This window comes from Astatotilapia calliptera, chromosome 18 (genome assembly GCF_964374335.1).
Source record: "Astatotilapia calliptera chromosome 18, fAstCal68.1, whole genome shotgun sequence".
In the NCBI taxonomy this organism is placed as follows: Eukaryota; Metazoa; Chordata; class Actinopteri; order Cichliformes; family Cichlidae; genus Astatotilapia; species Astatotilapia calliptera.
Window position 1 is genome coordinate 6,343,055 of NC_137439.1, and position 25,896 is coordinate 6,368,950.

General features: G+C 39.9%; 3 protein-coding genes across 3 annotated transcripts; all 3 read right to left on the bottom strand.

The window, feature by feature from the left end:
• Positions 1–778: 778 nt before the first annotated feature.
• On the bottom strand, positions 779–11,847 carry LOC113011252 (uncharacterized). The gene is made up of 2 exons (XM_026150700.2): positions 9,681–11,847; positions 779–2,685 (listed from the first exon to the last, which is right to left on the bottom strand). The coding sequence occupies exons 1-2, from the start codon at positions 11,328–11,330 to the stop codon at positions 916–918; spliced, it is 3,420 nt and encodes a 1,139-aa protein (XP_026006485.2). The 5' UTR covers positions 11,331–11,847; the 3' UTR covers positions 779–915.
• Positions 11,848–15,899: 4,052 nt separating this feature from the next.
• On the bottom strand, positions 15,900–18,153 carry LOC113011251 (tripartite motif-containing protein 16-like). The gene has a single exon (XM_026150701.2). It carries the CDS (start codon positions 18,086–18,088, stop codon positions 16,451–16,453), a length of 1,638 nt encoding a protein of 545 aa, XP_026006486.2. The 5' UTR covers positions 18,089–18,153; the 3' UTR covers positions 15,900–16,450.
• Positions 18,154–22,239: 4,086 nt separating this feature from the next.
• On the bottom strand, positions 22,240–24,619 carry LOC113011248 (tripartite motif-containing protein 16-like). The gene has a single exon (XM_026150698.2). The coding sequence runs from the start codon at positions 24,471–24,473 to the stop codon at positions 22,794–22,796; it is 1,680 nt and encodes a 559-aa protein (XP_026006483.2). The 5' UTR covers positions 24,474–24,619; the 3' UTR covers positions 22,240–22,793.
• Between the last annotated feature and the right edge of the window lie 1,277 nt (positions 24,620–25,896).

Genomic DNA, 25,896 nt, shown 5'->3' on the forward strand with positions numbered 1-25,896 from the left:
GCTTCATTTGTTTTAGTACAATGTAAAAGCCGACAACAAAAACAGCAAATGGCAGAGATGAGATTATTTTGACTTCTTAAACGTAACAAGCAGATTTTCTGTTTGTTGTTAGTTTTTCAAAAGTAATGATAAAAGTTCACCTCCACTTTAAAGACTCCAGGTGCAAATAGTTTAACGGTTAATGGAAAATATTTCTGAAGGAAATGTTCATGTTTTTAGGAAGGCTGTAATAGTTCAAAAGAATGCTGCACCACATCCTTCCAGTATATCTACAGCATAACGTCACAGAAAAAGATAAACACCTCAAGCTGGTCTGTCTGCAGTGTAGACCTGGCACCCAATCAAAAACCTCTGACTCACACATACAAAAACAAGTAAACACCAGGTACTGAGATGTTATGTAACTGACTTGATAAAACCACCTGAGGAAATATTCTGTGGACACAAATACTGTCCTCAGTTTAAAGAGCAAATTCTAAAAGATTATATTTAAAAGAAAACTTAAAACTGTTCTGGCATGAAATTCAAAATGAGTATATGTTCATATAAATAATTCATTTCTTAAAAAAAAAAAAAAAAAAAAAAAAAAAAAAAATATATATATATATATATATATATATATATATATATATATATATATATATATATATATATATATATATATATATATATATATACATAAGGTCTTGTATTGTCTCTGTCCCAGCCGATGAATTGGAAAACAAAAAACAAAAAACCAGTAACTAAATAAAAACAAATGCCACTTGAATACATACAAATATTCAACAGACCTTTAGGACAACTTGTAGATAAACGTTATCTAGTACAGTGCAGAACTGCTACAACACTGATTGTGATCATTTACAGATACAAAATAATAATAATATACAGATGTGAGCCAACTCATGTACAACTTTAAAAACATGTCTGTTTCAGTTTAGTAAACTTAGCAGTGTTTCCAAAGCAGTGAAACCAGAGTCCAGCATAGAGCGGCTGAGTGAATGTGGTCTGGACTCTGTGGAGGAGAGTCATGGTTTCAGAGACGCTGTAGAAGGACAAAATACCTGCTCTGTGATCCAGGTACACTCCTACTCTGGAGGAACGAGGACCTGAGACACGAGTTTGGATGTTGTTGTGCCAACATGTATAAATGTTGTTGTCACAATCTAATGACCAAGATTTGTCATTACGTCCAAATCTACATTCATTCCCACTCCCTGTTCTGCTGATATTCTTGTATGCGACTGCTACATCAACTCCTCTCCCTCTCCACTCCACCTCCCAGTAACAACGTCCAGTCAGACTCTCTCTACTCAGGACCTGAAACCACCAAGTGAATCTGTCTGGATGATCAGAATAAGACTGTTGTTGATTCATTAATGTTGCTTTTCTGTTCCCCTCTGATAATAACAGCTGTTTGTTTGCTGTGTTTGGATCCAGTGTGATTTCACATGAATATTTTAAGAATCCAGCTCTGGTCTTTGGCTCTGGTTGTGACAGTAAAACATCCACTTCAGTGACTGTCAGTGAGATGTTTGTCCGTTCCTCTCTCAGAATGTCCTGTAGTTTATCTCTGACCTCTGACACAGCTGCTGTCACATCCTCAAAGTAGCTCAGAGGACGGATATTGATGCTGGATGAGTCTGTAGACTCACTGAGTGCTGACAGTGAGGGGTAGTTGTGTAGAAACTGGATGTGATCCTCTGTGTGTGAGAGCTGCTTCAGCTCAGCATCTTTCCTCTTCAGCTCAGTGATCTCCTGCTCCAGCTTCTCCTGAAGCTCTTTGACTCGACTCACTTCAGTTTCCTGCTGGGATCTGATCTGCTGCTTCACATCAGAGCTTCTTTTCTGGATGAGATGGATCAGCTCAGTGAAGATCTTCTCACTGTGCTCCACTGTTTGATCAGCAGACTGATTGATGGCCTCCACCTCCTGTTGAAGCAGCTTCACATCTTTCTCTCTGTCCTGGATTCTCTGCTGGATGTTTTGTCGACTCACCTCCAGCTCTCTCTGCCTCTCAGTCCTTTCTGCTGCAGCTGAGACTGTGTCGTGGCCTTTATGTTCATCCACAGAGCAGAGATAACAGATACTCTGCTGATCAGTACGGCAGAACATCTTCATCACCTCATCATGACGAGAGCAGATGTTCTCCTGGAGCTTCTTGGAGGGCTCCACCAGCTTGTGTTTCTTTAATGGAGCCACATCATAATGAGGCTGAAGGTGTTTCTCACAGTAAGATGCCAGACAGAATAAACAGGACTTGAATGCTTTCATTTTTCTTCCAGTGCAGACATCACAGGCCACATCTTCAGGTCCAGCATAGCAGTGATCAGCAGGAGCAGCTTGAAGCCTAATCCTCTCCAGCTCTTCCACCAACTCAGCTAACATGGTGTTTTTCATCAAGAAAGGCCTCGGTGTGAAAGTCTGTCTGCACTGAGGGCAGCTGTGAGCTTGCTTTGTATCTTCTGCATCCCAGTGGGCTTTGATACATCTCATGCAGTAGTTGTGTCCACAGGGAATAGTTGTGGGGTCCTTCAGTAGATCCAGACAGATCGAACAGCAGAATTTTATGTGGTCGTTCTGAAATTCTAGCTCCGCCATTTCAGCTCTCAGTTTCATGCACAGCCAACATGTGTCTCTGTCTGCAATAATAGAAAAGTTTGTCTGAGCTTGCAGACAGACAAGCTGGTTACACCCACTCACAAATTTAAAGAAGCGTGAACGTGAAGGAATGAGGAAATATGTACCGCGCGTGGAAGAGGGAAGTATTATCAGGGTTTGGGTTTTTTAAAATTTTTTTTAGATACAGTTGTTCAAGATGCTCGACATGTTTTCATTTACAACAAACAGAAGTTTAACATAATTACGTGCTTTAATGACGTACATGTTATGATGCATTAATTATGTTATATTTCCACGTTAATAATGTGCTTTAGTAAAGGTCACACCTATCGTAAGTCAGCAATGTTAACAAAATACTTTCTGTGCCGCCAATATTTGGGACACAAAACATTATTTTTTATATCACAAACAAACAGATAAGTAAAGACCAAGAACACAACAGAAATCTACCATCCAAGTTTGCATCTGGCCCTTCTTGTTTGCTGGGGTCATCGACGCATTGAGTGTCACTCGAAGCAATTCAATTCAATTCAATTCAATTCAATTCAATTCAATTCAATTCAATTCAATTCAATTCAATTCAATTCAATTCAATTCAATTTAATTTATATAGCACCAAATCACAACAACAGTCACCTCAAGGCGCTTTATATTGTACAGTAGATACAGAGAAAAGCGCAACAATCATATGACCCCTATGAGCAGCACTTTGGTGACAGTGGGAAGAAAAAACTCCCTTTTAACAGGAAGAAACCTCCGGCAGAACCAGGCTCATGGAGGGGCGGGGCCATCTGCTGCGACCGGTTGGGGTGAGAGAAGGAAGACAGGATAAAGACATGCTGTGGAAGAGAGACAGAGGTTAATAACAGATATGATTCAATGCAGAGAGGTTTATTAACACATAGTGAGTGAGAAAGGTGACTGGAAAGGAAAAACTCAATGCATCATGGGAATCCCCGGTAGCCTACGTCTATTGCAGCATAACTAAGGGAGGATTCAGGGTCACCTGGTCCAGCCCTAACTATATGCTTTAGCAAAAAGGAAAGTTTGAAGCCTAATCTTGAAAGTAGAGATAGTGTCTGTCTCCTGAATCCAAACTGGAAGCTGGTTCCACAGAAGAGGGGCCTGAAAACTGAAGGCTCTCACTCCCATTCTACTTTTAAATACTCTAGGAACAACAAGTAGGCCTGCAGAGCGAGAGCGAAGTGCTCTAATAGGGCGATATGGTACTACAAGGTCATTAAGATAAGATGGGGCCTGATTATTTAAGACCTTGTATGTGAGGAGCAGGATTTTGAATTCAATTCTGGATTTAACAGGAAGCCAATGAAGGGAAGCCAAAACAGGAGAAATATGCTCTCTCTTTCTAGTCCCTGTCAGGACTCTTGCTGCAGCATTTTGGATTAGCTGAAGGCTTTTCAGCGAGTTTTTTGGACATCCTGATAATAATGAATTGCAATCGTCCAGCCTGGAAGTGATAAATGCATGAACTAGTTTTTCAGCGTCACTCTGAGACAGGATATTTCTAACTTTAGAGATGTTGCACAAATGGAAGAAAGCAGTCTTATATATTTGTTTAATATGTATGCTGCAGTGTCTTTAATCTAACCGCTGTGTATATTGCCACCAGATTATTTTTTTTAAATCATGGAAAGGGTTGCATCTAATTTGTTTCTCACCTCTCCTGCCGGCAACACCTGGCCTCCAGCTGGCAAAGGCCCAGGAACTGCAAAACCAGTCTGAGTCTTTATGACATCTTTTTATGGTAAGGTTGGTGAAAGGGAATGTGCCAAATGTAGTATCTGTTGGTTTTAAACATTTGCAGAATCGGAGTATTGTCTTAATATATTTGTCTTAATGTTCCCGCTGTTAACTTATTATCATTATATTCGAATGACAGATTGACTGGCTATTTGGTGAAGGGCTGCAACTCCTCGAGGATCAGTGTGTGCCAGTTTATGATGGAGAGTGGACCGTAGTGGCTTATTGTCAGGGGCCCTCGTTAAAGGTTTTTTTCCCCCAGTGCCGAGTGGTTTCTCTGTAGTTAGGATTACCTTTAAATTACAGATGTTATTCTTCTTGGTTTCTTTGTTAAAATCTGTTCTGGCATTTATTAGTGACTTTTGTTGTTAAAATTTGTGTACCTCTTGATAAAATGTATGCAGCATATTAGGTTCAAAATTCAACAAGCTTGCTAGACTCATATTTACATGTTTGTCAGACTGGGTTTGTGAGGAATCAGAGCATAATTCGTAAACTGTGTGATTTAAAATGAAAAAAGGAGGGAATCCAAATCAACTCAGAAGCAAATTAAGTAACAAAAGCAAACCTTTTACGAGTTCAACACAAAACAGGAAATCCAACTTATGCAAAAACAGACATCTTGACAACAAGAAGCTCTATATACTAGAGTTGGATTAGATAACAGGACAGATGTGGGAATACTGCACTGAAAAACGAACGAGGGGCAGGCAAGCTCAAAGAACGAAAAAAAAAAGCTTGAAAGTAAACACAAAAATTAAGATGTGAGAAAACAATCCAGGTAAATATGCGCCTTGGACTATGAAGCAAGTTAAACAAATATCTAGAGTAGCTTTCTATCATCTGAATTTACTTTACCCTTATTAAAGGTTACACAAAGCTGGTTGTCAACTCAGTTCTCCCAATCTAGCAACTGGCCTGGTCACATGTAAGTGGTGGTGTCGGCAGCATCCGACCAGTCACAACTATGGATGGAAGTATACTGGCTGCAGGAGGGCTGAAGGTTTAATATTAAAAGCACTGTATGAATACTTTAAGCGAGGTCAGTATTAATCTACTCAAAAATGCAGATCGTGTAATTTAATAAACTTGCCAATATCACAACTCTATCATCAGGACAAAGATAAACTGATGGACTATAACTGAGTATTATATTAATGTTTGACAGATGGTTTTAGTTGTTATTCCTTCAGCTGCAGCTCAGATTTGAGAGCAACTAAATAATTAATATTAAAAACAGCATTCAAATGTAGGCTTAATCGTGCATATATATATATATATATATATATATATATATATATATATATATATATATGTGTGTGTGTGTGTGTGTGTGTGTGTGTGTGTGTGTGTGTGTGTGTGTGTTAAAATAACACAGTAGACTGTTGCAGTTTATTATTATAGGATTAGTTTGGATTAAAGTTTATTCTGTACTGGTCCATTGCTGCCCCCTAGTGACTAAATGGAAAACAGAGCAGCCGTTTGTGAAACTGATGTTGCAGAGCACGTGTCTGTTTTCTGTCTTATCTTTTGTTGCGGAGCACACTCAGCCAGAATGTAAATAACAATTTTAAGGGGGAGCTAAAGACTTCTTGTCATCTTTTACCAGGTGGCAATGGTGTCTACAATTACTTGAACCTCATTTACTGGTCGCCACGTTTACTGATGTCCTGGATTTTTCAGAAACATCAGTGGAGTGGGAAGCTAGGCCTAAAGAGACTGACAACCATCTTACCTGGAGGACTGTGATGTGTGGTATCCAACCAGCTAACAAGAACCATCTCACTTTGAGAGTAGAGAGTGTGCTGGGATGATCCCATCTGTCCAGTAAAAAGTGTTTTTCAAGTTCTTTCAAGTTTATTCAAGTTACCAGAATTACAGTTATCAGGGTGCTTCTTAGATGACATTGACAAAACTATTCTTTGAGGTTAAAGCCAACAAGGGGAAAACAACTTCATGAAAACATGCTGAGACTTATAGAGGTGGTAATTAAACTGCAGCAAAGACCTGCTGCCCATTCCAGCAGATTCCCTTCATACGTCTGTCTCAGAATTAGATGTTATATTTGAAAGGAAAGGTTGAAAAATCTCTGTCATCTTTTCCTCTTCACGCCCAGCAGGACAGAATACAGGAGCAACATTTAATTTGGACTAAACGAGTAAACTGAATGTCAGGCGACTTGCATTAAAGTTGCAGCAACTGACTCCTACCCACTGCTGCGTTCTCTCCCAGCTCATGCGAGCCCACACTGACCCGTCAGACTGGTTTGAATTTGATATCCAAGTTGTTGACGGTAAAGCAGAGATGGCAGGGATAAAGATGAGAACAGCTTGTCACAGATAAAACAGATAAAGCCTAAATATTCTTGTACTGATCCTGTTACTACAGCTGCAGTTGCTCCACAATTAATGACACCCTGTCTCATTGGGCCTCTAGCGTAAAATCGACCATCTTATTGGTACTGTCATTCAATAAAATACAGTAATAATGAATAATAACTGACCATAACCATTTAAAAAGTTGTCTTGTAGAGGTGCTTTACAGCTGCTCTCACAGGGATTCAGGTTGTTTTCTTTGGAACAAGAATTGCTGGAATCCAACACAATGACATGGCTTTATGTAAGCGGACATAGTGGACATAACTCTGCAAAACTAGGTCGCGCTTCCTGACTGAAAGACAACAACAGAAATGAGCTGAAATGAGCAACTTTCTGTGGAATGTCAGTCGTCGTCTTCTTTCGGCCACTCCCTTCAGGGGTTGCAGATCATTTTCCTCCATCTCTCCCAGTTATCTTCCTCTGTCACACCAACCCGCTGGATGTTTTCCTTCACTGCATCCATTAATCTTATCTTTGGTCTTTTACTCCTTTATTTCCTCCATCTCTAACCTCGTCTATCCTGGTCTTCAGCTTTGCCACCTCTAAGTCTCACTACCACTGTGTAAACCCTCCCTTTCACTCTTGCTATTGTCCTCCTGTTACAAATCACTCCTGTGCACTGTCTGTCTTTACATGGTTGACCTCTAGCCAGTACACATTTCAAATCCTGGACTGAAAGTCGATGCCAAGATGCTTCCTGGCACAAAGTGACAACATTCAGAGCTACTGTTAGATTGTGAGGCACATTTTAAAGGAGGAGAGAAACAATTTAGCAGAAAATTCAAGGAAATGTGATCTACTCTGTAGGAGCAGCTGGCTAAACAACAGATAAGTTTGAGCAACATCATTTTGAAGGCATGTGTGAGATAAGATCAGTAAACTCAGCACTGGAAGTCTGTCGTGGCACAAACTGTTACAACAGAAGTACTGAGGACTGTGCTGCAAAGACAGAGTACTGGAGTCAAAGACATTAGGTTTTGTGTTATTTATCACTCATTTTATTCAGTGACAATATTTCCCAGAGAACTGATTGGTCAGTGTGCGGTGATTTATATGTGTTGATCTCTAATCTGGAACCTAACCAGTGTTACACCACAAAGGAAGTTAACACAGGCTGGCTTAAATTGCCTTAGCTGGCTCAACAGAACATGAAAACCACATATTGCCTTAGCACACGTCTAACATGAATCCACAGGTTTAGATTTTTCATTACCCACTAATGTTGTTTACAGTTCCCAAGATATTAAATAAAGTTTTACTCTTTGGGACACACCATACACTGATCTGACAGCTGGGTAACCTTTGAACACAACGTTTTTATATTTAGAGCACTCAACCCACATCCAGCAGACTCATCTGGTGTATAATAAAATGCTCTATAAACCTCTACACTTACTACATTTTCATGTCCTTTTGAACTGAGCTCCTGCTGAGAGTCTGCAGCAGCATAACCTGTGCATCGTGTTTGTGTTTAAGTCCGAACACTCTTTTAAATCCCAAATTGTTAATAAAGCTCTGCAAACAGGACCACAGGAACTATAATACAGACCGAGGCATATTTATGCAAACGTGGAATGCATGATAGCAAAAACAACTGTTTCTAAAATATTTTTTAATACAGTTCAACTATATAATTTCAAATATTCTTCCTTAAAGTGAGATAACACATTGTTTCAGGTGTGTTTAACAGACACAGTTGCAGTTAAAAGTGATTTACAGAAGTCAATGAACAGCTTGCAGCATTATCCATGGTTTACGACACACTTATACACACGTATGTGTTTAAAACATGATGCATTGAGTATTTCTTCTTCAGTCACCTTCTTAACTCACTACCTCTCTGCATTGAATAATATCTGATATTAATCTCTGGCTGTCTTCCACAGCATGTCTTTATCCTGTCTTCCTTTTCTCACCCCCAAGTAGTCGCAGCAGATGGCCCCGTCCCTCCCTGAGCCTGGTTCTGCCGGAGGTTTCTTCCTGTTAAAAGGGAGTTTTTCCTTCCCACTGTCACCAAAGTGCTGCTCATAGGAGGTCATATGATTGTTGGGTTTGTGTCTTTCTGTATTATTGTATTATTGTCTACCTTACAATATAAAGCGCCTTGAGGTGACTGTCGTTGCGATTTCGCGATGTGTATAAACAAAATTGAATAGAAAATTAAATTGAAAACATGAACAAAGTGAGTTGCTATAGAAATGTGTGATTATTATGATTTTGTTAAAGAAATGTGTACAAGTATGTGTAAAAATAAACAATAAGTGAAATGAAAATGAATGAATTAATAAAAGAATCAGCTTGAATTATTTCTCTGTAATGAAGCTGTTTTAGTGAAAGAAAAGGTCTATCTGACTGATGAATGTCCTGGGTTGTTCTGCTCTGAATGAACTTTGACCTTTGTGGTGTTTTAGGAGGAAAACCACTTCAGTTTTCTCCTCAAACTAGTTTCACATATTCTGTATCAAATCTGAGTGAGATCCTGGAATGAAGGGTTTGTTCATACCTCAAAACTTTTCATTTAAAAAAGCATCCATTTGTCCACACATTAAAATAAATTATGTCATCATTCATTACTTACATAGAAGAAACAACTTGTTTGTTAATTTACAAAACAAGAAAATATTTTGTCTCCCAAATGATAGATGCAAATGTAATTATATATTTAGGATATGATAAACAGAGTATATGTGTTAAAGGCAGGTCTGGTGATTACTTTTAGACCTGTGAAGTGGAAGAGAGACAACAACATAGATATACATAAAAACAAATGTTAAACAATCATTTAGAGCACAGAGAAGTTTTCAATTTCATTTTATGAAGTCCAAATTGTCAAATGTTTCACTGACTTTCCATCTCTGTGTTGTAATAAAAGACAAAGTGTAGATTTAAACACACCTCATTATGGATGACTTCAGTCTATCTGATTTCGCAAAAGTTTCCTGCATCACCTTCAAGCCAAAGTCCGACATAGACTGGCTGACTGAATGTGGTCTTGACCCTGAGGAGGTGACTCATGTTTTCAGAGATGGTGTAGAAAGACAAAACACCTGCACTGTGATCCAGGTACACTCCTAATCTGGAACACCGAGGACCTGAGACAGGAGTTTGGCTGTTGTTGTACCAAAGTGTATAAATATCTTTGGAAAAATTCAATGCCCAAGATTTGTCATTTCGTCCAAATCCACATTTTTTCCAGCTCTGCTCTCTGTTGATACTCTTGTATGCGACTGCTACATAAACTCCTCCCCCTCTCCTCTCCACCTCCCAGTAACAACGTCCAGTCAGACTCTCTCTACTCAGGACCTGCCAACATTTAGTGAATCTGTCTGGATGATCAGAATAAAACTGATCTTGTTTCATTAACGTTACTCTTTTGTTCCCCTTTGATAACAACAGATATGTGTGCGCTGTGTTTGGATCCAGTGTGATCTCATGTGAATATTTTAAGAACTCAGCTCTGGTCTTTGGTTCTGGCTCCACTTCAGTGACTGTCAGTGAGATTTTTGTCCAGTCCTCTCTCAGAATGTCCTGTAGTTTATCTCTGACCTTTGAAACAGCTGCTGTCACATCCTCAAAGAACTTCAGAGGACGGATATTGATGCTGGATGAGTCTGTAGACTCACTGAGTGCTGACAGTGAGGAATAGTTGTGTAGAAACTGGTTGTGATCCTCTGTGTGTGAGAGCTGCTTCAGCTCAGCATCTTTCCTCTTCAGCTCAGTGATCTCCTGCTCCAGCTTCTCCTGAAGCTCTTTGACTCGACTCGCTTCAGTTTCCTGCTGGGATCTGATCTGCTGCTTCACATCAGAGCTTCTTTTCTGGATGAGATGGATCAGCTCAGTGAAGATCTTCTCACTGTGCTCCACTGTTTGATCAGCAGACTGATTGATGGCCTCCACCTCCTGTTGAAGCAGCTTCACATCTTTCTCTCTGTCCTGGATTCTCTGCTGGATGTTTTGTCGACTCACCTCAAGCTCTCTCTGCCTCTCAGTCCTTTCTGCTGCAGCTGAGACTGTGTCGTGGCCTTTATGTTCATCCACAGAGCAGAGATAACAGATACTCTGCTGATCAGTACGGCAGAACATCTTCATCACCTCATCATGACGAGAGCAGATGTTCTCCTGGAGCTTCTTGGAGGGCTCCACCAGCTTGTGTTTCTTTAATGGAGCCACATCATAATGAGGCTGAAGGTGTTTCTCACAGTAAGAAACCAAACACACTAGACAGGATTTCACGGCTTTTAGCTTCATGCCAGAGCACAGATCACAGGCCACATCTTCAGGTCCAACATAGCAGTGATCAGCAGGAGCAGCTTGGAGTCCAGTCTTCTTCAGCTCCTCCACTAAATCTGCTAACATGGTGTTTTTCACCAGGACAGGCCTCGCTGTGAACGTCTGTCTGCACTGAGGGCAGCTGTAGATTTTCTTCTTTTCCTCTTCATCCCAAAAGCCATTAATACAGTTCATGCAGTAGTTGTGTCCACAGGGAATAGTCACCGGATCCTTCAGTAGATCCAAACAGATCGAACAAGAGAAGTTTTCTCGGTCCAGCTGAACTCCTTTCTGCGCCATTTCACCCAACAGTGTCAGCGACTGTCTGAGTTTCTTTTCCTTATAACCAAAACTACGCTGAGCTGTTATGTAAGCAACATAACCTTCTGCAGTAAATGGGTTCTGCCAGCTCTTACGCAAGACCACCTGTTGATCAAACTGCAGAATTGAAGGGAAAAAGCAAACATGTGGACCACAAAGAAATAAAGTGTTAGAGAGTGAGAAGAATAGGAGGGATTATCAGGTTTTAAAAAATTTTAACTTTAAGACTTTGGTCACCTTAATTTTTAGATGGTAAATTAAAAATAAAGTTGTATACAAGCGATTACTAAAACTCTTAGTTTTGTCACTTATAGACCAATGTGACCTTTAGTCCAGGAAAGCTGTAAGCTTTACTTTACTTACTTAGTACTTAGTTCCTCCTACGCCGAGCGGCGCATCGGGCAGCTAGTGATCTCCATCGATGTCGGTCAGCAGCGACTGCTTCAGCTTCGTCCCAGGCAATGTCGACAGTTCTCAGGTCGTCCATAAATGTTCGACGCCATGTGGTCTTTGGTCGGCCTTGCTTTCGCTTGCCAGTTCGTGGACGCCATGTCATGGCAATCTTAGCTTTACTTTACTATGTATAAAAAAACAAACAAAAACCCCCCAAAATCTTTCTCAGCTGTCTTTGCATGTAAGGTGGCGTATGCCCTGGATAGGTGTCCAGGCTATAGAACATTTAGACATTTCAACTAAATATTCCAATCACAGGCCAAATGAGGGTATTGTGAAAATGGGGTAGGGTTACTTTGACTAAGGTAAGGCCCCAGTTCCACAGGCATAGAGACCAGGCTTAAAATGTATTGGTTACATAGTAAGGTACAATGCAGTCAGGCACAGCTTTGGCAGCGTTTCCAGTTTGTGTACTTTGAATGGCATCAGTCATGTTTGAACCTATAGCAACGCAACAAGAGATCCTTTCTTTCAGTAAACACAGTGTACTAGGCTTTTGTTGTCAAAGGGAGGATGGATGTTATGCAAACTTAAGCTGCATTAAATGAGCTCCTATATAAACAGTAGCTTGATTGATAACATACAAATGCAAATATAGTTGTCACCTGACTCTGCAGCTGAACCTGTTGGAGACCGATCCAGAGCTGAGTGAATCTGGCTGTATGATAATCATGTGATTTGATTTCAACAATATGAAGAGGCTGCGGGACATAAATGAAGGTTAAACAAGTTAACTTGTGTTATCCACAATCAAACAAGACCGTCCTGATAAGTTTCAACCTTTGAACAGTTTGTATCTTTGAACTGTGATTGACTGGCCACCAGAAATTCAGAGAAAACGACATACAGAGACCGTGTTGAAAATGTTGATGTCAGGAACAAACCGAAATTACAAGGCCAGTAAATGTAGCTTGTGAAAATAGTTGAAAAATTAAAGGGAAACGTCATCCCACGACTCCAATCACACAGAAAATGTCTAAAGCAAGTCCTGTTTTTCAATTCTACAATGTTAGTGTCACAGTCTGCGAGGCAGGAGGAGCAGACACAGGCAAGGAGACGGGACTGAACTGGAACAAAGACCGAGTTTTTATTTGGCTGGTAACAAGAGATACACATGAAACTGTGAAGACTATGAAAAACAAAGAAGCTATGACAACAATGTCTTTAAACTATGACATTTAACTATGACATGCGCTATGATCTTAAACTATGACTAGACGTGGAAACACAGATGTTCTGACAAAGACAGAATAAAACACAGACTAAATACACACCAGGACTGATCAGGGGAAGTGGAAACACACAAGGAAACAGCTGACACAAATGCACATAATGACACACAGTGGAGTTGTAAAGCTAAGCACACTGACCAAGGGAAACACAGGACCTTTACAAAATAAAATAGAAAACATAGACAAGACAATACCAGCTTAACAGATTTGGCAACTAGACAGGAACCCAAACACAGACAGTGATAAATAATGGCCGAGCTCATCCTCAACTAAAACCGAAATAAGAATCACACAAATTATAATCACAAATCGAACATAAGACAAATACAAACTACACTCAGATAGCCGAGTCAGAGACCCAGCCTGTGACAGTTAGATGGTACAGCTCCAGACCAAATAACTGAGTAACGAACGATACACTCGTACAGGACGCCATGATTTATTAGCAGGATGAAGGCAGGGTTGTGCATCACTTTCAGGCTGTTAACCTGCAGGAAGACAAAACTTCACTGAAACTTCAGCAGCTTCAGCATCATTAGTAAAGACAGATTTAAATATGTGTAATATCACACTGTGTCATAAACTGTAATACTGATGCTGCATTCAGGGACCATGGGACAGATGGATTAGAAAAGTTACCTGTTGAAAAAGATCATAGAACACTTTATTGCTGCTGAAAACAGAAGGAAATGATGTAAAAATCGTGTTTATTATAAAACCCTGACCTAGAGCGGCTGAGTGAATGTGGTCTGGACTCTGTGGAGGAGAATCATGGTTTCAGAGACGCTGTAGAAGGACAAAATACCTGCTCTGTGATCCAGGTACACTCCTACTCTGGAGGAACGAGGACCTGAGACAGCTCTGGTCTTTGGCCCTGGTTGTGTGAGTAAAGCCTCCACTTCAGTGATTGCTAATGAAATAAACTTTTTTACTTGTGGTGCTTTTTTAAAAGACGCTTATAAAACAGTTGGAACAAATTGATTAAAATAGCAACCCTGTTTTGAGCCCCTTGCTGCTCCTGATGTGGATGATTAGGTTTTGCTGTTTGTTTTGTGAATTGAATAAATAATTTGGGGTTTCATCAAACACAAGAAAACAATAAATAAGAGAATACAGTCACTTCATGTACTACACATACGATGTGTTTATTTTTATTCTTATTTATTACCAGTTCTACTGTCTTAGTCTGTGATGCTTCTTCATGGTTCGAGCTCCAACAGAAGCTGAGTTTCAACCCTGTTTTGAGCCCCTTGCTGCTCTTGCTGTGGAGGTTTTGCTGTTTCTTTTGTGATTTGTGTTTTTTGGAGGACTTGGGTATTGCCCTTAAGGTGGACTAGAGTAGCTGCCTTGGCAGAGGTTTGCACTCTCAGAGTGCTTCCTGTTGACACTGGTCTGCTCTGGTGGCATCCTGTCCACTCATATCTTATCTTCCCACTAAAGAGCCATTTCAAATAAATGAATCTTCTTATATGGTACAGTACAGTTCAGCTGTGGGTGTGGCAGCCTGCTATTGAATGTACAAGACTTATCCGTAGGTTACGGCATGACATTGAAAACAATATAAATACATATGTACGAGCTAAAGCTGTTGCTCTCAGTCCCTCTCAGACCGAGCGTTCTCTATTGTGGCCCCGAAGGTTCGGGATGATCTTCCTCTTCACATTAGGCCGTCTACATCAATGGTGGTAAATCTCATTAAAACTCATTTTTATTTGCTGGCCTTTGACTCAGTCGGTAACTGGAACTGTTATTTTATTGTTATTTATGTACAGTATTTGTTATTTTTATTGTACTTTTTATATTTCTGCTGTACAGCACTTTGGTCGGCCATGTGTTGTTTTTAAGGTGCTGTATGAATAAATTATGGTATGTATGGGGTTACTTGAGTTCATATATGTATTTAACAATACAGCTACAATACAGTAAAAAGCATAAACTTTAAATGGCCTTCTGTCAGGGTTCCTGGGTCGCTGACAGAGTGTTTTCTGTTTATGTTTGGTTCCTTTTTCACCTGTTCATATTTCCTGCTTGTCTGTGCCTCCTGTCCACATGCATTATGTTCTAGTTCTCTTCCTGTGTGTCATCAGTTCAATCACGTTCAGCTGTGTATTCCCTTGTTGTGTCATTGTTGATGTTGCCGTTACGGTCGTGCGTGTTTTCAGTTTGGTGTTCGTTCATGTTCTGTTCATCCATTCTCAATAATAAACAGCCTTCAGTTCATCACTCATCCACGAGTCCTGCGTTTGGGTCCTCTTTTCCTTCCCTCCACACCATGAAGCCTGACACCTTCAGTACTGAACCCTGATTTAACCCTTATGACCTCACCGGGCATTTTTATTCATTTACTTGAACTTTTTTGTTGTTTCCTTGTCTGTGTTACAGCTTGTTGGATGAATTATTTCCAGGAAATCTACTTTTAAGTCAAATTTTTGAAATGTAGTGCTTTTTACCCTTACATGTCATCCATACAGTTGATGCATTTTGCATGCTTTTGATTCTTTGTCATAAAATCCTCATACAACAATATGTGGTTTTTTTTTGTTTTTTTTTAGCTTTTTTTTCATAAATGACCTAATCAGCTTGACCCCTTTTCCAAAATGATCTAACATTGAATTATTTTCAGGATTTCAATCATTTTAATGCCAGTTTAAATATTTAAATTATTAAGAATTTATTCAAACCAACACAAAAAAACTAAATATTTTTCATGCAATAAATAGTTCACGGATGTCACATGATTACATTATTATTTTTTGTGTCATGCAAAGTACATCCATGGACAAAAATGTGCATGAACAAAATCTGTTCATTTTCTCATATGAATATAATCTCATATAAATCGTATTCCCTGATTATGAAACGGTTTCAGTTCACTCTTAAACTTTATTTTTTTGTGGGAGATCCTAGAATCAAGACAAAGGACTGTGACATTCTTTTAATTATTAAAACCTTCAATTTGTTTGTCAGCTTAGACAACAAAATCATAAGTATTTGGTGTGCTAAACATAAATATAATTCTCTATCCTTTCTTTATATACTGATACAAAAAACTGTGTGAACATTTCTTTAAAGGGGGTCTGCCCACGTCTCTGTTCTTGAAAGTGGAATAGAAACAACAAGATAAAAATACATCAATACAAATATTCATTTACACATTTGGAGCACAGAGATGTTTCCATTTTCATGTAAAAAATAATTTTACAAATTAAAAACATTATGAGGGATGATAGCCTCCATGGCTAAACAGACAAAGGAATAATCTCCAGAGAATAAACTGCAAAACATCAGGAGAACAACTGGAAATTTTGAGGTACCACCCACAATGTTGACTGACAGCTGATCTCTGTGCAGAACAGAAATGGCGCAACAATGGAGAAAACATTAAATGCAGATTTATATGAATATGAAATTCTATTATAATTTACAGAATTTAGCGCTTATTACACCAGAGTAAAGCCAGAGTCCAGCATAGAGCGGCTGAGTGAATGTGGTCTGGACTCTGTGGAGGAGAGTCATGGTTTCAGAGACGCTGTAGAAGGACAAAATACCTGCTCTGTGATCCAGGTACACTCCTACTCTGGAGGAACGAGGACCTGAGACAGGAGTTTGGATGTTGTTGTACCAAAATGTATAACTGTTTTTGTAATAATTGAATGCCCAAGAATTTTCATTACGTCCCAATTTGCACTCATTACCCCACCCTGCTCTACCGATATCCTTGTAAGCGACTGCGACATGAATTCCTCTCCCTCTCCACTCCACCTCCCAGTAACAACGTCCAGTCAGACTCTCTCTACTCAGGACCTGACACCAATAAGTGAATTTGTCTGGATGATGGTAATAACACTGTTGTTCATTCATTACTGTTACTTTTCTGTTCCCCTCTGACAATAACAGACATTTGTGTGCTGTGTTTGGATCCAGTGTGATTTCACATGAATACTTTAAGAACTCAGCTCTGGTCTTTGGTTCTGGCTCCACTTCAGTGACTGTCAGTGAGATGTTTGTCCATTCCTCTCTCAGAATGTCCTGTAGTTTATCTCTGACCTCTGACACAGCTGCTGTCACATCCTCAAAGTAGCTCAGAGGACGGATATTGATGCTGGATGAGTCTGTAGACTCACTGAGTGCTGACAGTGAGGGGTAGTTGTGTAGAAACTGGATGTGATCCTCTGTGTGTGAGAGCTGCTTCAGCTCAGCATCTTTCCTCTTCAGCTCAGTGATCTCCTGCTCCAGCTTCTCCTGAAGCTCTTTGACTCGACTCACTTCAGTTTCCTGCTGGGATCTGATCTGCTGCTTCACATCAGAGCTTCTTTTCTGGATGAGATGGATCAGCTCAGTGAAGATCTTCTCACTGTGCTCCACTGTTTGATCAGCAGACTGATTGATGGCCTCCACCTCTTGTTGAAGCAGCTTCACATCTTTCTCTCTGTCCTGGATTCTCTGCTGGATGTTTTGTCGACTCACCTCCAGCTCTCTCTGCCTCTCAGTCCTTTCTGCTGCAGCTGAGACTGTGTCGTGGCCTTTATGTTCATCCACAGAGCAGAGATAACAGATACTCTGCTGATCAGTACGGCAGAACATCTTCATCACCTCATCATGACGAGAGCAGATGTTCTCCTGGAGCTTCTTGGAGGGCTCCACCAGCTTGTGTTTCATTAATGCAGCCACATCATAATGAGGCTGAAGGTGTTTCTCACAGTAAGATGCCAGACAGAATAAACAGGACTTGAAGGCTTTCATTTGTCTCCCAGTGCAGACATCACAGGCCACATCTTCAGGTCCAACATAGCAGTGATCAGCAGGAGCAGCTTGGAGTCCAGTCTTCTTCAGCTCTTCCACTAAATCTGCTAACATGGTGTTTTTCACCAGTGCAGGTCTCGGTGTGAAGGGGTGTCTGCACTGAGGGCACCTACAGTTTTCCTTCTGATCCTCTTCATCCCAGTGGGTTTTAATACAGTTCATGCAGTAGTTGTGTCCACAGGGAATAGTCACCGGATTCTTCAGTAAATCCAGACAGATTGAACAGCAGAACCTTTCTTGCTGTGCCATTTCACCTTGCAGTGTCTAATTGTCAGAAACAAGGAAAGTAGTTGCTCACCACAGACATGCTGGTTACACCCATCGAGGAACTAGAAAACATGTGAACAAGGAAATTTATGCACCACCGAAGTGGGCGGAGTCAACAGTGGTTTTTCCAGGAACAGGAGTTTCTGAAGAGGCAGGACATGTTTGGCAAGTACAGCCATACAAACCTGTCACAGTAGAGAGGACATAAATGCAAGACAGATCTGTTAAGAAACAAAACGCGAGCCTTCATTGGCTGAAGAAAGACAGAAGAATCCCCTAAAAGGACATTAGAATCACACAAAACAGGAGGGAGAGGAACATGAAACAAACAGGTTAAAGAACGGACGCTGTGATAACCACAAAAAAGAAAACCACACAATGATGCAGACAGTTTTTTTTTAAAGCTTAGAAAATCAAAATCATAAGTCAAAGAATAGAACATTTGGAGTTTAATCAAACACAAGAAAACAATAAATAAGAGAATACAGTCACTTCATGCACTACACCTACAGCATGTGTTTATTTTTATTCTTATTTATTCATATTTATTACCAGTTCTAATGTCTTAGTCTGTGATGCTCCTTCATGGTTCGAGCTCCAACAGAAGCTGAGTTTCAACCCTGTTTTGAGCCCCTTGCTGCTCTTGCTGTGGAGGTTTTGCTGTTTCTTTTGTGATTCGTTTTTTTTGGGGGGGATTTACTCATTTGTCTCGCCCATCCTGGTAAGTGAGCCAGTACAGATAAAAAAAGAGTTGTGTGTTCCCCTTAAGGTGGACTAGACTTTTTTGTCCTTTTTTATGTTTATGCATTGATGTGTTTGCTTCTTACGGGCTGCAGTGAAACTAATTAGGTGTAAAAATCAAGAACAAAGTTTGTTCTCTTCACTTATTGTGCTTTTAACCTGTTACAGTGCAGTGAAATTGTTCTCAGCCTGCTGTTGAGATTGCGGAACAACTGGGTATTGCTTTGTTTGTCATGAGCTGATTAATTCATGTGAAACAAAGATTGTTTTTTTTTCCCCATTAATCTTCATTGAACAGAAGCTTTTTGGTGTAACCTGTCCTGGGTACTAACATATGTTGTTACTGCAAGCAACAAAGTGCCTAAAGCTACAGTTTTAAAAGCCTTCTTTGCCAAGTTGTCTGTCATTTGTATGCACAACACTGATTCTTTCCTTGAGTTGCGTGTTTTTTTTATGCTTGAAGGATTATCAGGTCAATGTTAAGCAGCTTAAAAGTGTGTGTGGGGATTATAAAACACTATCACAAACCCTTCAGAATTATTGCTGAAGGACATTAAATTTTTTTTTAGAAAGTCTGGATCCTGGAAAGCAAAATATAAACAAATGAAGGGTGACTCAAAGCTTTTACACAGCACTGCAAGTCTTGTAAAAGATTTTTATTATTGAATATATAAACCAATTTTTCCACACTGGTAGAAACAACATTATTCTGGCATTGTCATCCTCTACTTAGCACATTGTTCACACGTATATGTTCTTGTAGGAATACACATTGGGGCATTCCACATACTGAAGACTTGATTAGCTGTAAACACGTGCTTTCAAGTTTTAAGAAAATCAAATCAAATAATAATAGATAATAACTTTATGTATCTACAGCTGGTTCCTACACCACAGGAATGAGGTCTAGGAACAAATTACTCTGTATCAAAGGTGGTATTCTAGATCTTTTAGGACAATATCGTGATTTAATGTGTGAAACAGAATTCAATTATTAGTTGGTCAAAAGTCAATGATGTTGCAGTTTTACACTTGCATCATTGAATCTATCCTCACCTCCTCCATCACCATCTGCTATGCTGCCCATGGACAAAGGCTGGCTGCAGTGCGTCATCCACTAAGGAGAAGGTGATTGGCTGCCCGTACAAGATCACCTGAGACAGGCAAGGAAGAGTGCTGCTGACTCTTCCCACTCCGGACATGAACTGTTTGTCTCCTCAGGGTCCATCAGAACTAACAGCTCAGAGCATAACAGCAGTTTCTTTCACCAGGCTGCTGGACTATTAAACACCCCCCCCACAACTTTGCACATCATCTTCTATTTATTCTCCCTCGCTCCCATTTATGGCCTTTTCATGCATTTTAATTTCTGTTATAATATCTGTGCATATGACTCACTCATATCACTGTGACTCCAGGACAAATTGCTTGTTTGTGTGTAAACCAATTCTGATTCTGAGCTATGGTTTCCCGTCCTTAACATAGATGGCCTCCTTCACTCTGCTTTGCAAAGAGCCTGTCCTTTGTGATTTTACAATATGAGTATTGTTGTCCTCAAAGCAGCTGAGGAGGAGGAACGGGCACTGCGTCAAGTTATTTTAGTTAGTTAATGCAGGTAGTTTGAAAGTTCTTAGATCGTTAGTAGAGATGTAGAGAAACCAACACCGCGAGAAGATCTGTGACTTCACTTATGCATTAAGCTTTTCTTTGGTAATAAATATCCTGATTTATCAAACTTACCCAGAAAGACTTGTTGGTAGGAGTTTATTTTGTTGCTTATAATGACTAACTGCCTGTCAGACACTCACACTCATTGTTTCTTTCCGTGTTTATTTATATGCTCAGCGTCAGTCACAATGCACAATAGCTGGAAAAACCAGTATGTAAAAAAAAGTAAAAGTTCTCTATGAGTCATAGGGCTGATCATTTTCTTATTTAAAAAAGTACACGTAGTGTGCGGTATAGTGCCATAGTTACTTAACTTATGAAGCCTAGTTTACTTTTGAATAAACAATTTCTGACAGATTAGAAATTCAGGGTTCAGGGTTTAGTATATGTGTTCGTTACCATGTTGATGTTGAGCCTAAACACAGACAAGGCCACTAATTATATGTTATAGATGATTCCTTTAAGATTTATATTTAACTGTAAAACATTATTTATAGTAAATGTTGTTATTCTCTGAAAAACATCAGCAGGTGAAGCAGTCGGTATATTAGGTGACAAAAAACTGGGAAGGGTTAAAGGCAAGACTTCACTGAGCAACAAATGATTGTCACCTGTTTACCATCAAGCCGATCATTAACAGGAAGCAGCAGGTGCAAAGAAAAAAATCATGGGCCGTAATGGAAAGCTCAAACTGTCACTACCTTATTAACTACTTATCTAGTATAATTTCTGCATTTCTGCATTATTATTACTATTTTTTTCACACTTTGTACTGCACTGTGTTTTAATCTCACACCTGGAGTGTGAGACAGTCTCAGGATTAAACCACGACAGGCCAAAGATTAAATCGTTGGGTGTGGCACAACAATGTGTTGAAAAAGAAAGTAACGTTTGCCAACAAATTTATGGTTTAAATATTTAATTCCGACAATTAACTATAGTAAAGTATAGTCATCTATCAATTGAGCTTGAAATGTTTCCCTTCATTTGTTTATAATAATGTTTAATAAAATATACAAATTAAGAATTGTGTAATTTTATACTAAAAATGATAATAATAGCATATAGTGATAATTTGCAGTCAATATATGACACCGTTGTCCATGAATCTGTAGATATAATTACACAGTTATTACACAAGGTTTGATCGTTACTGTGAGCTACAGTGGGGATGAAAGACAATCCTGGCAAAAGCCTCATTTAATACTGTAGCTTGTGTTTAAGTGTTTAATAAATCAGATGAACACACATTCAGATTTTTAATTATTTTTTACATGTGGAAACTGCACGTGAGTCTAACGTTCTGGGTGAAAAAGTGCACAATAGAAGTGAAGAATATAACATGGCATGGTGGAGTGGGTGGGTGTGTTTATCATGTCCTCCTCCCTCAGTCCCAACTGGGCACTGCAGAGCCTGGTTCTGCTGGAGGTTTCTTTGCTTTAAAAGGGAGTTTTTATTTCCACTGTTGCCAAAGTGCTCCAAACTTCATCTTCCTGCACTTGTGTGAGTTCCCAGCTCCTCTGTTAGCAGGATGAAGGCGCCCTCTTGTGTTGACCTCAGTTCACAGACTTTAGTTGTAAACCTGCAGGAAGATGTGTAAAAACTAAATGTCATAAAACACTTTTGAACTAACTTAAAAAAAAATCATAACCCCCAAAACCCAAACTGTCTATGTCACGGTTAGCCAGGCAACCATGTGGAGAGAAGAGGCACTGACAACAGCGCAGCTGTGAGTGAATTTATTTAAAGTGAAAGGCAAAATCCAAACAAAGTCTTAGACAGACAGAACCTGAACTGGGATAAACTAACTAAAAGAACATGGGTAAGGTAGTAAACGTTATGAAAACCTGAACCCCGGGAACGAAGAGCCTGAGACACAGAAGCAGAGCACTGAAAATAATACTGAAAACCAAAACCAAAAATCAATAATAGTACAAAACTGAAAACACTGGGTGGCAGACCCAGGACTGTGACAGTCTTAACAAACAACCCCAAAACAAACAAAAACTGTTTGTTTTGTTTGACTGACAGCTGATCTCTGTGGTGTTGAGAAATGCCACAACCAGCATGGAGAGAAAAAACAATAACGATATATTATAGATTAAAAAGCAGAACAATATGAAAGATTTTGATCTATTTCAGTTTAATAAAACTAGCAGAATCTCCATGAGTGCAAACATCCGGATATGTGATTTCAGAATCCATCAGGGATTCAAGCATGTCACCATTGTATAAAAGTAAAATACAACAATATTAGACAATACCAAAATACTTCATTCTACTTGAGTTTAATGAACTCAGCAGTGTCTCCAAAATTGCAGTAAAGCCAAAGTCCAGCATAGAGCGGCTGAGTGAATGTGGTCTGGACTCTGTGGAGGAGAGTCATGGTTTCAGAGACGCTGTAGAAGGACAAAATACCTGCTCTGTGATCCAGGTACACTCCTACTCTGGAGGAACGAGGACCTGAGACAGGAGTTTGGATGTTGTTGTACCACAATTTATAACGGTTTTGATAACAATTTAATGCCCAAGATTTGTCATTATGTCCAAATTTAGATTCATTCCCACAATCTTCTCTGATAATATTCTTATACGAAACTACTACATAACCTCCTCTCCCTCTCCACTCCACCTCCCAGTAACAACGTCCAGTCAGACTCTCTCTACTCAGGACCTGATATCGTACAGTGAATCTGTCTGGATGATCAGAATAAGACTGTTGTTGATTCATTAATGTTGCTTTTCTGTTCCCCTCTGATAATAACAGCTGTTTGTTTGCTGTGTTTGGATCCAGTGTGATTTCACATGAATATTTTAAGAATCCAGCTCTGGTCTTTGGCTCTGGTGGATCTGACAGTAAAACATCCACTTCAGTGACTGTCAGTGAGATGTTTGTCCATTCCTCTCTCAGAATGTCCTGTAGTTTATCTCTGACCTCTGACACAGCTGCTGTCACATCCTCAAAGTAGCTCAGAGGACGGATATTGATGCTGGATGAGTCTGTAGACTCACTGAGTGCTGACAGTGAGGGGTAGTTGTGTAGAAACTGGATGTGATCCTCTGTGTGTGAGAGCTGCTTCAATATCTGCTTCAGCTCAGCATCTTTCCTCTTCAGCTCAGTGATCTCCTGCTCCAGCTTCTCCTGAAGCTCTTTGACTCGACTCACTTCAGCTTCCTGCTGGGATCTGATCTGCTGCTTCACATCAGAGCTTCTTTTCTGGATGAGATGGATCAGCTCAGTGAAGATCTTCTCACTGTGCTCCACTGTTTGATCAGCAGACTGATTGATGGCCTCCACCTCCTGTTGAAGCAGCTTCACATCTTTCTCTCTGTCCTGGATTCTCTGCTGGATGTTTTGTCGACTCACCTCCAGCTCTCTCTGCCTCTCAGTCCTTTCTGCTGCAGCTGAGACTGTGTCGTGGCCTTTATGTTCATCCATAGAGCAGAGATAACAGATAATCTGCTGATCAGTACGGCAGAACATTTTCTTCACCTCATCATGACGAGAGCAGATGTTCTCCTGGAGCTTCTTGGATGGTTCCATTAGCTTGTGTTTCTTTAATGGAACCACATCATAATGAGGCTGAAGGTGTTCCTTACAGAAAGATGCCAGACAGAATAAACAGGACTTGAAGGCTTTGATTTTTCTTCCAGTGCAGACATCACAGGCCACATCTTCAGGTCCAGCATAGCAGTGATCAGCAGGAGCAGCTTGGAGTCCAGTCTTCTTCAGCTCCTCCACTAATTCTGCTAACATGGTGTTTTTCATCAGGACAGGCCTCGGTGTGAAAGTCTGTCTGCACTGAGGGCAGCTGTAGGTTTTCTTCTTTTCCTCTCCATCCCAGTGGGTTTTAATACAGTTCATGCAGTAGTTGTGTCCACAGGGAATAGTCACCGGATCCTTCAGTAGATCCAAACAGACTGAACAGCAGAATTTTATTTGGTCCATTTGATTCATGTGCTGTGCCGTTTCACCGTCTCTCAGTGACTGTCAGACAGTTTGACTTTCTCTGAACAGAAACAACCTCTGTGCTCTGAAGGGAAACAGATCTCTGCTCTTGTTCACCTCCTACAGGAAATGAGGCTCACCAGCAACTGCATTTACACCATGTTGTTTAGACCCATCCTGATACAGACACATCTGTGAAGGGAGGCGCTAAAAATATCTTGGCAGAGTGACAATGAGTTGTTTATAAGAGCCAGGGTATGGCTGCAGTTCTATTGTGCAGTCACAGACACACTCTGTTCTATCCAAAGTTTTGTAGAATTCAAAATGTTATTTGAGTTTTCCGATCTCCTTGCTGTGCAGCTTTGCCCTCACTGACTGACACTTTCTGAATTCCGTAGCAAAAAAAAATTGCTACTCGTGTTCACATCTTAAAGGAAATGAGACTTACTGCACATACACCATAAATTTTAGATACACCCTAATACAGATTGGTCCGTAAATGGTAGGTACCACAAGTCATAAAATCACGAGGCACTGTTTTCAGGGTGTGTTATGTTTGCATTACACTGTGCTGTAACAACTGCGACCTAGTTAATCTTTGATAGATGGACCTGGAGATTTGACATTTGGAATGTAACAACCAGGGACTTTGTATTTGTTACGTTTTTAAAATCTTTATCAAAATTAATGAAGCTATAATGAATTAAGGTCACACTTTAAATTTTAAATCGTTTCAATGTTAGTTCCTTCCTGCACTTTGTGAATGAGACACGGCTCCTGTTGACCTCTTACACAAAATGAGGCTCTTTAGCAACTATGTAAACACCATGCATTTTCAATACAGGCTTAAACGAACTTGTCTGTAAAGGGAATGTAACACAGAGTCATAAAGAGCTTTATCTGTGACAGGCAGGGTGTGCTATGTTTTCTTCATGTCATGCAATAACAACAGTGACCTAGTTACACTTTGGTTGTTGGACTTGTTGGAGCTGTAACATTCAGCAAGCAACACCAGGGGATTTTTTTAAAAAATATTTTTTAAAACCTAAGCAAAAACATTGCGTTTCAATGAATAAAGACCAAACTTTATATTTAGAAACATCTTCATCCAAGTTCTTTCCCACACTTTGAGAATGAGGCATGGGCACAACTGTACAGTAACACTGTAACAAATCAAACTCATTTTTAGATGAGAAGACTGTATGAGAAGCATTACACCAGATATTTGATATGTATTTTGTTTATTTAACACAAATCTAAACTTTGATGTCGTCATGGTCCTGGGTCATTAGACCCAGTGTTTGTGTTTAATATTGGTATCATCTGCTGCTTCACATCAGAGCTTCTTTTCTGGATGAGATGGATCAGCTCAGTGAAGATCTTCTCACTGTGCGCCACTGTTTGATCAGCAGACTGATTGATGGCCTCCACC

What these genes read in the sequence shown, in the direction of transcription:
- LOC113011252 (XM_026150700.2), bottom strand. Translation starts at nt 11,330, where the DNA reads ATGGCGCAGAAAGGAGTTCAGCTGGACCGAGAAAACTTCTCTTGTTCG. An exon ending in GAAACTTTTGCGAAATCAGA is followed by an intron (nt 2,686 to 9,680) that starts TAGACTGAAGTC and finishes GGGTGTAACCAG; the next exon opens with CTTGTCTGTCTGCAAGCTCA.
- LOC113011251 (XM_026150701.2), bottom strand. Translation starts at nt 18,088, where the DNA reads ATGGCACAGCAAGAAAGGTTCTGCTGTTCAATCTGTCTGGATTTACTG.
- LOC113011248 (XM_026150698.2), bottom strand. Translation starts at nt 24,473, where the DNA reads ATGAATCAAATGGACCAAATAAAATTCTGCTGTTCAGTCTGTTTGGAT.